Source organism: Balaenoptera physalus, assembly GCF_965194825.1.
Source record: "Balaenoptera physalus genome assembly, chromosome: 18".
NCBI classification, from domain to species: domain Eukaryota; kingdom Metazoa; phylum Chordata; class Mammalia; order Artiodactyla; family Balaenopteridae; genus Balaenoptera; species Balaenoptera physalus.
Genome location: NC_138899.1, coordinates 69,898,042 through 69,911,640, shown reverse-complemented (window position 1 = coordinate 69,911,640; position 13,599 = coordinate 69,898,042). Strand labels below are relative to the sequence as shown.

Sequence of the window (13,599 nt, the reverse complement as noted above, 5' to 3'; positions counted from 1 at the left end):
GGTTCCATGCGTAAGTGCAGCTGGGGAAGCACTGTAATCTCTCCCCCTACTCAGAGAATTTTAGTCTGTGGCCAACATAAGTCCTCAACGTAATAGATGAATTGAGAAATGACTAGGGCTTGTCACAGTGGGTCTGTCCTCTATTATGTGAAGTATCACCATTCACTCACTCTCTTATCTAATCCACCCTCTCATTCACCTGTCACTCATCCATACGATCACTAAGCACAGGCCTGACGATTAAAGCAGAAAGAATCACATAAAATCACTGGCATGATTAACTTATTTAAAAAAAAAAAACCCTTAGTAACAATGCAATAATACCATTATAAGAGCTATTCCTATTGGGTCAGTTCCCAGTTTTTGCCTAAAATGTAGCTGGAAACATCACTGTAAGTCAAACTTTCTCATTAAAATGCTTTGACTTGATCAAATACTTAAGACTTGAATAAATCATCCATATGATTAATATAGATCCTTAAGGCCAAGCTACGATATTTGTATATTGTTCTATAAGACTTAAAAATAAAAAATTCTAAAAGTTCTGCATATGCAATGATGCTATATAAAATGAAATCTATAGCTGAAATGTCTACATTTATAAATAACTCTTTGCTACTTATAAAAAACATTAAACACTTAATTAGCAAAAATTTATCAGCAGTCTAACAGTTTAGGGGTTTTTTGAGGTCTCTTAATAAAACAGTAATGCAAAGTGTGCAGTGAGGCCTTTTTTATTTCTTTCAGTTTCCCGGTAGTTAGAAAATGGATTGAAACTCTCTGCATTAAATTTATTATAGCATTTTCCCAAAAATAGTCTCTAGCTCTACATTCTGCCACGAGATGGCAAATCCATGCCTGGGAAGATAGTAACATTTTAAAAGCAATGTCAAAAAAGATGAAAAATGATTGTTACAACGTAACATTGTACTGTTAAACAGTTTTATTTTTAGGGGTAATTTAATTTTTATTACAAATAAAAGGGGAATAAAAAAGAAGGGAACTAATAGTCCCATGGTATCTCTTTATCTTCATACAGTCCCCTTAAAGGAGGCTCAGAGAAGTTAAGTATCTTGTTCAAGGTCAGAAGACTAGACAGTGGAAGAGTGAAGCCCTTGGTTGTGAACTTTTGCCCATCTGACTATAAATCCTGAGTATGTGATTTTGTGCTTCCCATGACAATTCTCTCTTATTTCCACATAAAGGTCAACAGAATATGACGTTAATAGAAGTCTCAAGTGCAATTAGTGATGTCATTCTAATTTTGTTAAAATTATTCTATTCTTCTACCTATTTTATCCTATAGTAGATTTATCCCTGCAAACCTCACCAATCCTTACCACTCTCCTATAGAAAGAAATTACTATACTGGAGAAGCAGAATTACTTTACTTTTTCATATATATTTTTTAAACCTGCATTATGAATGACTGCAATGGTGTGTGTGTTTGTGTTTGTCTATATATATGTGTACACATATAAATATATGTATGTGCATATATACATTTTTCACATTCTTAAATTAGAAAAGGAAGGGAAAAGGGAGAGAACTTTTTTTCTTTTTGGGTAATTTAAAGTAAAATATGTTCAAATGAGCACAGTACTTAAAAAGTATCCTGCAAATTTTCATTTTAGTAAAAGCACACTGCTATGTAACCATTTATGGCATTTATAGAAACGGTGCTCTGGTGAAAAGCAGGTTGAACAATGGGTACACAAAACTGAACTGCAAAAGCGGAAAGGAAAATGAAACTTTAATTTTCAGTCACTGAATTTTCGGAGCTTAGAGAAGTTTTTAAACAAAGGCTCAGTTGTAAGTCCGTTCCCATGAGACAATCCTACGTAAGTCAGGACACAGGGAAGAATGAGTGCAGACAAGGCACTATGCAGAAGAGAATGTTTAGGCTACTGTGGAGATGTGGAATTTGAGGGGCAATTAAGTCAGAACTCCATCATTTGACCTCAACCGCCTTCATTAGCCAGTAGCTATAAGATTACTAACTTAATTGCAATTAACTAATTGCTTGTGTATTTATTTCTTGAATGCCTGTTTTTCCTACCTGAATGTCCCTCCGTGAAGGCATATGTCTCTCTGTTCCCTGGCACCGTCCATGGCACAGAGCAAGTACACAGTAGACCTCTCTCCCTAATTCACGGCTTTATGTAGTCTAGTGGTTAAAAGTTTGGGCTTTGGAATAGGACATAGGTTGTGACCTTGGCCCTTCCACTTAAGAGCTGTTATTACCTTGAGTGGGTCTTTCAACTTCTAGGCACCCCGTTTTCTCACCTGTGAAATGGGACAGTAATAGACCTTACCCCGTATGGCTGTTGTGAGGATGAAATGAAATACCGAGTGTAAAGTCCTTAGCATGGAGTGAGCACAGAGGTGGTTCTCCAGGACAGCAGATCTTAACAGCCTTTATTGGTAGTGGGAGTTGGGTTGTTCATCTGCTGTTAAACTTGAGTGTTCATTCAGATCACGTGGGGAGCTGGCTGCAATGCAGATCTGCACCCCGTCACCAGTCACCAGATCCTGATTTGGTGGGGCTGCAGGGAAGCTCAGAAACTGACATTTTTAACAGGCATCTGGGAGTAATTCTGATGCAGGGGGGTCTTTGCACCACCGTTGGAGAAACACTGCTTTAGAAAGAGAATCCTCATTTCCCAGATTTCTGAAGAGATGGACAAACTAACAGTCATATAATACATGACTCTTGGGGTTGGATAATGAAAGTAAAAGAAGAACTAGCATCTCGGGTGGGGGGTGAGAAACTGAATATATTTCATTAAAATTCCACCCTGAATAGCCAACAAAATTTATGATACTCCCACATTCACTAGTTATAGCTCCCCGATGCCCAGCCCCTGTCTCCTGAATTCTTTCAATACTGTCCCCTTAACAATGGGATTAGGAGAACATCCTCCTTTGCTTGCGTGGAGAACTCTCAATGTTTCCCCAGAGATATGAAGATCATGAAAAGCAAACCAAACAGGCCTAAAGGGAGGACAAAATGTCTCTGATCTTTAAATCCGTCTTCATCATGGTTATTTTTATGCAGAGGGGCTGGTGTCTTGAAAACTCACAATGATTTATTCTCTTAGCTCTTAGATCAGATTATTAGGATGTAAATTGGGAGACTAAGACAAAGTGTAAAAAGGCTTCCATTTCCCCCCCCCTCCCAAGTAGAAGCTTTCTAACACAAAAGTGCTGTTGATAAATAACGTAAGTGTAAATCCTCCTCATGACTGTCCTGGCCTGGCCCATGGTCTCAACCATAGCCCTAGACTTCTTGAGCTCTATTCCTGTCCCCCTGCCTCGGGTTTTTATTTGCTAATAAATTACGTGCTCCTAACGGTACACTAACCCTGACAGATCAACTTACCAGACTAGTTTCCATCTAGTTACTGAAGGCCAGCTGGAAACCAGCCTTTACGGTCATTTTTTTTTTTTAAGGAAATGGAAAAGAAAAAAAGAGAGAAATGTTCATATTCACTCATGAATGCTTGGAACTCAAGACGCCCTGGAGCTGGAATCCCTCTTACCAGCAGGTTCTCTGGCTTGATGTCACGGTGGACAATGTTGGCGCTGTGCAGGTATTTGATGGCGCTGGCCAGGTTGTACAGCATCCCACTGGCGTCTCGCTCCGTGTACTTGTTAGTGGAAGTGATGGCATCGAAGAGGTCTCCTCCCTGAGAGAGGACAGCAGGAGGAGAAGCACATTAACAGCTGGTCCGATGGGGCTGCCTGGAGGGGCGCCTGACACGCTATAAAGGGAGTGAAGGACGCGTTCAGGGTCTCTGGGTTCCGAGGGCTTTTCCTGCCACCTCTCTCTCAAAGGCCCGGAGACCCTATAGTGATGTCTCTCCCCACTGGGAGAGCCAGTGACATTTCCTCCAGAGTTCAAAGGAAAGAGAGAGAGAGGATTCTCTGCCTTTCAACTCCCAGCCAGGGAGGGGAAGCGGAGCCAGGTCTCCAGGGCAGAGGCCTTGTGACACCTGGGAATCCTGGTGGCATGTGCTACCTGCCTCACGCCAACTGCCAGCAGAAGGTCAAACTCATAATCGCAAATCTCCCAAAATGAGAAACAGGTAACACTGCAAACTGCACCCTTAACAAAATGTTCTGCTGCCTTGTGAAATTAACACCACACACAGACACACACACACACACACACACACACACACACACAGAGTTCTCTTCGTTCTCTAGATTTAGGTCTCTTGGAGTGGGCGTAGTTTTCTTTTTCAATAATGTGCTTCTTTGTAAGAACAGAGAAAAGGACCAGAAACTGTCACTCCAAAGATGAAAGAGAAGAGGGAGGAGGGTGGAGAAATTTCAAAGAAAGTTTTCTAGTACCATTATTCATCTGAACTTTTGTTTCCATTGTTCCTGGCTAATTTATCGTTATTTGGTGAAACAAAGATTTTAGGCTCCAATTTTAGATCCATTTATTTGAAACGCTTTCAGCGAAGTTGGGTCTGATTTACTGACAATGTGTGCATCCCTCTTGAACACGAGGTCCCAAAGAGCCGAGCCCAGTGGCTGGCTGTGTTCATCTGTTACCTGACGGGCTAAGAGATTTAATTTTTCTTTTTAAACAGCAAACGCAAAAGAGAGCACTTGTAGGCTGACCATTTTCAAATCCTGACCTGGTCCTCAGTGACTCTGCATAACCTCTGCTCGGGGGAGGGGAGTGTCTCCCACTGACCCTTCAGCCGCAGCAGTTCCCAAGCTAAGCACATACATTTTTTCCCAAATGGACACTTTCCCTCTCAACATTTTCTCTCTCGCAAAGGCAAGGCTGCTATGTGCGGGTTTGCAGTTGTTTCCATGCCACCTCGGGAGGTGGCGTTTTCACTGTGGTTCGCGTGAACAGCACTCCGGACCCTGTGTAGGGCCGTATGGGGTGACCCTGCCAAGCCTCCACCATCGCCCTGGTTATCTAGGCTCCAGGCAGCCTGTAATCTCATGTCTTCTTCACCCTCCGCAAATCAGTCAACAGATCTACCAGTCCTCCCTTTAAGGCCTGCCTCTGACACAGCCTTCCGGGCCATCCCCCGGCTCTTTACCCAAAGCACTGTGTGCACGGACTGTCACCTTCCCACTCGACGTTTCCTTCTCTTGTCATGAAATCAGCGTTCCTTTCCCACGGCTCTCCCCGCTCTGCCCCCAACCTTCGTTCCAACTTGCTTAACCTCATCTCCTGCCTCTACCCAGACCACTTACGTTTATGCTCCAGGTAGGGTATGTCTTCCCTGGTTACCCAAACAGGTCAAACTTCCTCCTCACTCCACACCCGTCCTCAGTAGAGCCGCTTCCCGGAGTGTCCCCTCTACTCCCTTTGTCTTTCTCACTCCCAATGATCCCTCAGGAACGGGCCCCAGGGCCACCCCGTCCACAGGCCTCCCTTCCTCTGAACACACAAGCAGTGTGCACGTGTTTACGTCTGCAGCCAGAAGTCTAAAGTCCCATTCCTGGTAATTATGGAATTTCACTCTTAAGAACTGTCACTTCACTGTTTTCTGGAGCACAGACCTCATTTATCCTACAGCTTCAGGCCCTCCTGGGCATCCTGCTGGCCTCTCAGGGTTTGACAAGCACAGGCCAAGCGAATTCCTCAGGGGGGATGTCGTGGGAGACTTTCAGGTCAAGCCTGGGGTTGGCCTTCACTTCTCGGGATGCTTTCAGACCTGGCCTCACGGTGGTTCTCGGTCAGACTAAATGTAAGGGTACGATATAGTGGCTCAACTGAGGAGTCCCAGTGCTGGACTGTGCAGACACACTCCGGCCTTGTTAGGCTATCCTGGTCACCCAGAGAGAATTCACAAAGGCTGTTAAGGGACAATGTTGGTAATTACCAAACTATATTTGGTCATAAAGTGCCAACATGAAAATCTTCTGAATAAATGAAACTGACCTTTCTTTGTTGGAATAAACGGTTAGCATTTTTATCTCCCTTATTCTCAAACATGACAGTAACCTGTGTTACTACAAACAAAAAAGCCCTGACCCTCAGAGAAACAAATCTTAACTTGAAGTAGAAAAAGAACAGGCTTCATCTATAAACATAAATAACCACTAAGTTAAAAAAGGCCAACAGATGTAAAGCAAAGAAAGTCTGAATAATGAAAGTTTACAGGCCCTAGAACGAACATTCTTCTATATAGTAACAGATTAGTTGATTAAATGCTTGCCTGGTCTTAAATCTTTACAAAAGGAAACCCCACATTCCAGGGTGCTGATTCCCACCACCAGCTCAGGTGAGCGATTCTAAACAGGGTTCCTGGAGCCCTAGCTGCTCACTGGCACACCGCTGATGGAGAAAATGATGTGACTAATTTATATCACTTTACAACTAAAGTAGAAATTACTTATGCCTTCAGTTAGAGTAACATAATAGAAAAGGCTTGAGAAAACTACGACTTCATGAAAATGAAACATTCAATTTTTAAAAACTTCTAATTAATAAAATTTCAAGTATGGAAGTAGAGGGAACAAGGGGGTTACCTTTCACCTAGACTCAACCATCGTCAACATTTGGCCATTCCCATATCCTATGATTGAGTAGAATAAAAACTTAATTTTATGTGACAGGATGAGATTGTAACCTTCAGCAAAAGGTGGCAGACTATTCACATTATTATTAAGATGGTGCTACTTTTCTATTATGGTGGTGTCTGAAAACTTAAAGCTTGTTCTTATAATAATGATACTTCTGGATGTAGTTCCTGGAAAAGTGAACAACTTCTACTACAACAATAACAACAACTGTATTGGCATCTAATACTTTCTGTGTCACAGAAGCTGGTGAAAGACATCCCTCTTACCCTCACAATAACATTCCTAGCCATTTTTATTCCTAGCGATTATTATTCTCATTTTACATAGGAGAGAACCGAGGTACAGAGAGGTATGCCTAAGATCAAGGAGCTATTTAGGTCAAGGCTGGGACTTGAACTTTTGAGTATAATTCTAGTGCTAATACTCTTAACCATTATGCCAATGCACAGAAATAAGAGACTGGATGTTGGTGGGAGGAAATAAAGGAGAGAGTTCTATTATACAGAAGAGTGGGGTGCCTTGTACAGGTTTATCTCTTTTTCCAAAATACACACCTTTACTAATTCCATGACAAGATACAGCTCAGTTGGTACATCCATCTCTTCGATCAGAAGAACGATATTGGGATGCTTCACTCTTCTTAAAATAGACACCTCGTTCTGGATCATGTGCTCCTGTTCAAGGCAAAAGTTACCTTAATCAAGATACACATCAAAATACATGAGGAGCTCACTCGAATGAACTATACTATTTGAAGATCAAGGGAGATGCATTTTGGGTAAAATATAAGGAGTCTATCTTAAATTCTGATATTCACATAGCCTAGAATTGCCAAGAGATGTTGAAGGTCCTTAGAAGATGTTTGTAATTTCAGAACCTATCATGTTAAGTATAACCGCATATAGAAGGATGAAATGAAACTTAGGTCACAAAAGTAATAGAAGAAGTAAGCAAACAGGCAAACACAGAGAAGGAACAGAAATAACATCCAATCATTCCCACTAACTTTTATTCCAGGAATATTTATAGAATAAAGTTATATCCTAATACGTATATAACATTCTGTTCCACCGAAACACAACTCCTAAGCGTAAATTTATGTTTATTCGGGAGCTCATCTTTGTGTTTCTTTCTGCCTCCAAAACACTGTATTTTCATAAGAATAAACTTTATACATACTTTGCCTCGACACTTGCTTTTCTTGATAATTTTCAGAGCATACTCCCTAGCAGTCGACCTGCAAAGAGAAAGTTTTTTTAAAAAATAAAAAATAAAAACAACTTAATTTCAGATCTGTTGAATCATCCTGTTAAGGATTCATTTCTTACCACATTGATCTTGCATTGTGGTGTAACTATTTTGTAAAAAATTCTTTTCCTTTTTTAAAAGAAATAAGTGAACTCTAAGTGGCTGACCAAGTGGAAGGACAACGAACGTGCCAGCATAGAAACATTCACAAGCTGCTAACATTGTCATACTTGTAATAAAACTACTGCTATTGCCGTTCCCATGCATAACGCCCCCTGCAAGGTCGCTGTGCTCTGCCCCTCCCTCTGAAGCGGTGTGGTCAGGATATGGAGCAGATGTGAGTTTCTGCCCGTCTTCTTCCCAGCCTCTCTTGAAGTTCTCTCTCCACGAAGTGAAGTGTAGCTGTGACAGTTTTCTGAATGGCTCTCACGGCCACCCTGATAACTCCCAAGAAGCAGTTCACACTCTTTAGACTTGGGTTGTCTGCACCCGTGTGTTCCGCTGGAGAACTAGCGGATGAGGTGCTCAAGGAGCATAGAAAGGGATACAGCCATTAACTGAGCATCCCGTGACCTCTTGGGCCTTTCATCGCTGTCTCATTTGATAGAAGTGAAATGGAGGTGACAATGAAAATAAACTCGCTCTGCCAAAGCCTCACGGCAGCACTAAGATCACAACTTTGAGCTCTTGGGGTCTCTGCTTCGCATGCAGCCCAGCCAACATTGCCCCTCCTCCGTGGTGGGTGTGGGAAGGAGGGCTGAGTCACACTGCAGCTTTAGACAGCTTCCTCATTTGTGTTTCCATTTCCAGGACACTGTAGTGCCAACCACGACAGGTCTACCGTCAAAGGACACAACGCCTACTTAATAATCATCAGAAGCCACTACTTCACAAGCACTGCCATTTCATATCTGCTGGGGAAACCAAGAGAGTCTAGCTTTTCACCTACAGATAAAGGCCAATTTTAGGGGTCCAAATGAATACAATGGGAGTGAAGGTGATCAAGAACAAAATTTTAAAATAGGGTTTTAAAATTTTCAGTATGGAGAATTTCCTAGTTGCACATTATGGCAAGAGCAAGAGAGCGAGAGCCTCCAAACAAATCATGAGGCCAGATATTAACAGTGTGTTTCAAGGGCATCTTAGAAACCATTCATGTCATTCACTTCTAAAAATACTTCTTCCACTATACCTCCAGGACCTTCAGGGCACTAGCCTGCGGGGAAAACAATAAACATTGACCAAGTTGTTACAATTGTATCTGATGAATGAAACTAGATTGAAACAATCATTGTGAAGCTGATTTTCTCCACTAGAGAGCGCTGTGGTTCGGATGCGAGGAGGTAAACCCCTCTGCCTCAGGGTGGTTCCCCTGCCCGGGCGCGGGGTACCCAGAGGAACCCGAATTGCCTCAGCCTCGTGAAGAAATGGACTGAGAGCCCCAAGTATGCCTCTGTTGATTCTTCAGGCCCCCGTGTGGGCAGAGAACATGATGGAGGAAGGCTGAGTCAGGGCTTGGGGTGCTAGATAACCCCACATAAACGCCAGACCTTCAGCAAGGCTGTGTGTGTATGTACTATGGGATGGGGGTGGAGAAAAAGCACTTCAGTTAGAGGGCCAACAAAATACTTCCCATTAGAAATTTAAAATGTACGCGCAAACAGATAAATGAGAACGTGAAATTACGCATCTACGAGGGGAATCCTCGCATCACAGAAGGAGCACAGGGTCCCTTTCAGTAACTCTTCTTAGGAGGCTTCTGAAGAGTTTGTTTGCAAATTTGAACATATTTAATCAAGAGGAAAACTAAAAGCTGAAGTGTTTCTGGATTCCGCTTTTCATGAATCAATAAAAATTATGACAAAGCAAATCTAAGACTGGAATACATGAGCAATTTCCTATCTAGTGTAAGATGTTTCATTTGATGGCAGGGAATCTGGACTCTTGGTCTGACAGCTTTGATAAAAGCCAGCAGTCCCAGGCAGGGACAGAGAGCTAGAATGGAGCCGACACTTGGATTCAGTGCCTCCACAAAGGGGATGGATGGGATGGTGCTGGTCAGAAGACAGAAGAATTTCTTGGCTTTGTCCTCCCCATGGTTACCAATTGATCCTCTGTTTCCCTAGAATGAGTAACACTTCAGCTTTGCTACACTCAAAGCAAAGAGCTGGTGTGGGACCCAGGAAGGCTGAAAATCCTCCTCTACAGCCGGATAGACAAGGAACAGAATTCCCAGGGAACAAGAGGGTGTATTGGCTTCCAGTACACCAAACAATCAGGTTAGATGCTAAGCCTACAGCTGAGGGGAAAATGCAAGCAAACCTGGGCTGCAGTGGCCCTAGAGCTTACTAGGAAAAAGGACCTTGTGGGTTGACTACCCAAAACCTTACGAAATAGGATTAAACACTCAATTAGATTTACCCATATTTTATATCAGACAGTGAACCCTGTGGAGGACCACCAAAATTAATACTGAAAGGTTTCTTTCTGGATTCCTTGAGGACAGAACTATAAAGTCACAATAAAATCCTTAATTACTAGAAGTGCATGTTTATAGGAAAGTAGCTGAATCTGGAAAATGAGACTAAAAACAGGTGCTAGGACTAAATGTACACCATAAGAATAAAAACTTCATTGCTTGCCTTAAGTTGGTAAATGAAAACATTTGGCAAGAAATAAAACCTCAAATAAAATATCTGCCTTCCTGCATACCCTAAACTCTGAGGACCACTGCCCCCAGGTAATCGTTCAGCAAGCAGTAACGAGCATGGTTCTTTGGTGGCTACAGAGGTGATGGAGACCTGGTCTTTGACCTCAAGGAGTCTACAGTTCCGTGTGTGGAGAAGGAGAGAAGACACCTGGATTGCTGTGGAACATCAGGCCATTTGCTTGTATGCTCCTGAAATTATATTCTTGACCTTTTATGAAATTACAGAAACCTCAAATGCCACAGCCAAAGCGGCAACAGCAGAACAAGCTTTGTTTTCCTCCTTGTCTACAGGAACTCAATTTGTAAGGTCACCTTCCTATTAAGTTTGACCCAAGGCTAGAGCTCGAACTACTAGGGCGAAATGTCTGAATTTTACAAACTTGAACTAAATCTACTTTTTCAGATTTGTACTAAAAATGGTTTGGAGAAAGCCATCTTGTTTAACTTAATGACTCTCAGCCCTGGGGCAGTCTTCTTCTCACCCTTTCCCTCGGCCCTGGAGGGCAGCAGAATGTTTACGAAAAGGGTGCTCTGGACCAATGTGCTTTTGGTGGTTTGCTCTGTTTTGAAGATTTTTATAAAGACCATGTGGAAGAGGAAGTGTGGCTTCCCAGGCATTCCTCTGACATAGCATTTACTGAATTTCAAGGCAATCCTTTGCTTATGCGGCAGGTTCTCAAGCAAAGGGGCCCCGTCTTGACTCTCTTTGTAGCCCTGGAAATGGCCCAGCATAGGCCTGAACTAGCAGGGGCTCCAAACATGTTGGTGGAGTTGTGAAAACTCCAGAGGCTGGTGGCAGTTAGGACAGTGACAGAAAGACCCCCTCCCCCAGGAAAGAGGGGTTGGTAAACAGCACCCTTTGTTTACCAAGTGATCATAATAAAGCTAAATCTCAGCCTCCTCTGTAAAGCAGAAAACGGAGGCATCCCAGAGTGTCTTGTCAAACATCTTCAGAGTAGAGTTATATTTTGAATTTGAACTTGGGCCCTATGGCTATCAGGTGCCAGAGCATCTTTAGGAAGGAAAGAGGAAAGAACGCTGTCAGGTAGCTGAGAGATAACTTAAAGTTCTTCATGCTGATGCATCCTCCAAATCCCATTTCAGAAGGAAGTGCTTTCCAACTATAGGTACCCGGTTCTTAAAAATTCTGAAGATTTTCTAGGTGGATGCAACCCATGTTGCTGACACTAAAGTCTCAGCTCGTTCGGGTGAGTTTGGGCCTGCCTACCTTCATTGCCAGCGCTTTCGTTGTGTAGTTCTTTGGGTTCACAGGTGGAGGACAGAAAGAGGGAATCACGAGCAGCTAGAATTTTAATCCAGTTCTGACGCCTATGGTGCCAAAACATGCAAGCAGTGCAGGTGGGGAGGAGGGCCAGGAGCCACCTGAGACACTGTCCCTGCTCATGACCGCATCACTGGTACCCATGGCTTGAACGGTAATTAGTCCACACAGAGCCAGGAAGCCAGGGATGAAGGGCATCTCATTGTGAGCCCTCTACCCGTGCTCGGACCTCTTCCTAGTGCTTTTCAGCTTCTTGAGTTTTCTTTGGGGCTTCGAAAGGCTCCACAAAACAGCTTCAAAAGTCCACCAACATCCTTTAGCATGTCCTCAGGGCTCCTGAGGCCACTGGAGACTACTATGGGGAGACAGGCAGAAATCGAAACAGACCTGGCATCCCCTACGGCAGGATGCGCTGGCATGGGACCAGGGGAGGGACGGCCTCTGCAGCAATGTTACTGCATCCATTATTGCAGGAAAACCTTCCCTGTGACAGCATATTATTAACAGAGGAGAGGTGTACTTGGTCTTTTTAATACATATTCCTCCTTTAAAATATGACAGAATGTACCCCCGCAAGCAATGTGTGCCATTCAAAACATTCTTAGTTCCCTTTTATTTTCCTGGACCTCTGGAAAATATTAAAAGATTGTTTCGTGATACCTCTGGGGAGAGAGGGCAGATGCCATATGTCCTTGTTCAGCGGGAGTGGAATACTAACACTTTTGGGGAGCAATCTGGTGTTGAGACTCTGACGATTCGTATGAGACCCAAGATGTGAACTCATGCAAAACGAACACAATCCCAACCAGAAAGAAAGAAATCAATTCAGGATGGAGAAATGATACATTTCTATCATGGGAAGACCAGGGCTGTGGGACTGAGATGCTATCGTGATCCGAGGACGGGCACATGGCCACCACGCCAGCCTCAACAGATGACGCACCCTGGCAAGGAAGCAGGCGCCTGCGGGGGAAGGGCACAGGGATCTGCTAGACACAGGGTTTTCTGCTGCAGAGGAAATCAAGTTGAAAAGGGTTGGGTTTACTATCAGTAAAAGTATAAATGAAACATAAAATTATATAAACGCACACACACTTCCACCCATTACTTTGGGGGTGGCTTTCCCGATTTAACTTCTGTCTTCTTCGTACAGGGACAAATGCGTTGTGTGTGACTTTGGCTCAGCGAAGCCACTTTCTTACGGAAGACCCCTGGTCCGAGGCAGGAGGCACTGGTGCAGAGTGGTCCAAAGGCATGGGTTTTGGAGCTGAACTTGAATCCATGCCTTGCTAAGTACTTACTAGCTGAGTACTTACTTACTTGGGCATCTAGCTTCTCCGGGCGTTCTTTATGTAAGATGGAAACAGTTTGGGATTATATATAATAATCCCATAACTATGGGATTATTATGATAATTAAATGAAGTATCATAAGTTAAGGGCCTTGCATATAGTTTACGCTCAGTAAACAGTGGCTGCTCCTGTTTGAGGAGGTGTGAGGCCCAGGAAAGTAATGGGAAAATTTCTATATTTCGCAGTCATGCAGCAAATGGTCAAGCTTCATGGTGGGAGTGGGGGAATGAGGGGGAGAGGGGAAAAGCGGGGCGAGCAGGGTCAGCAAAGGGATTTTTCAAGCTGCCTGTCGCTCACGCCCGTCCCCGATACAGAGCAGCTGCTCTAGGGGGTCGCTGTCACCGTCCTCAGGAATGGCTGGGCCCAGCTGGTATGCTGAGTGGGGCAAAGTCTGAGACCCACTGCTCCAGGGGGGCCTAAGGAGGGCTCCACTACCTTAGTCGGGC

The 13,599-nt window shown here is 43.5% G+C and overlaps 1 protein-coding gene across 7 annotated transcripts in view; it reads right to left on the bottom strand.

The window, feature by feature from the left end:
- The window catches only part of DCLK1 (doublecortin like kinase 1), a 327,878-nt gene that overhangs the window by 44,812 nt on the left and 269,467 nt on the right, over positions 1 to 13,599 (bottom strand). For all 7 annotated transcript variants that reach the window (XM_082435609.1, XM_082435610.1, XM_082435607.1 and 4 more), the window contains 3 exons: positions 7,741 to 7,798; positions 7,116 to 7,235; positions 3,543 to 3,689 (listed from right to left, as the gene is read on the bottom strand). In XM_082435609.1, coding sequence (XP_082291735.1) covers positions 3,543 to 3,689; positions 7,116 to 7,235; positions 7,741 to 7,798 — 325 coding nt within the window. The remainder of the gene's footprint in view (positions 1 to 3,542; positions 3,690 to 7,115; positions 7,236 to 7,740; positions 7,799 to 13,599) is intronic.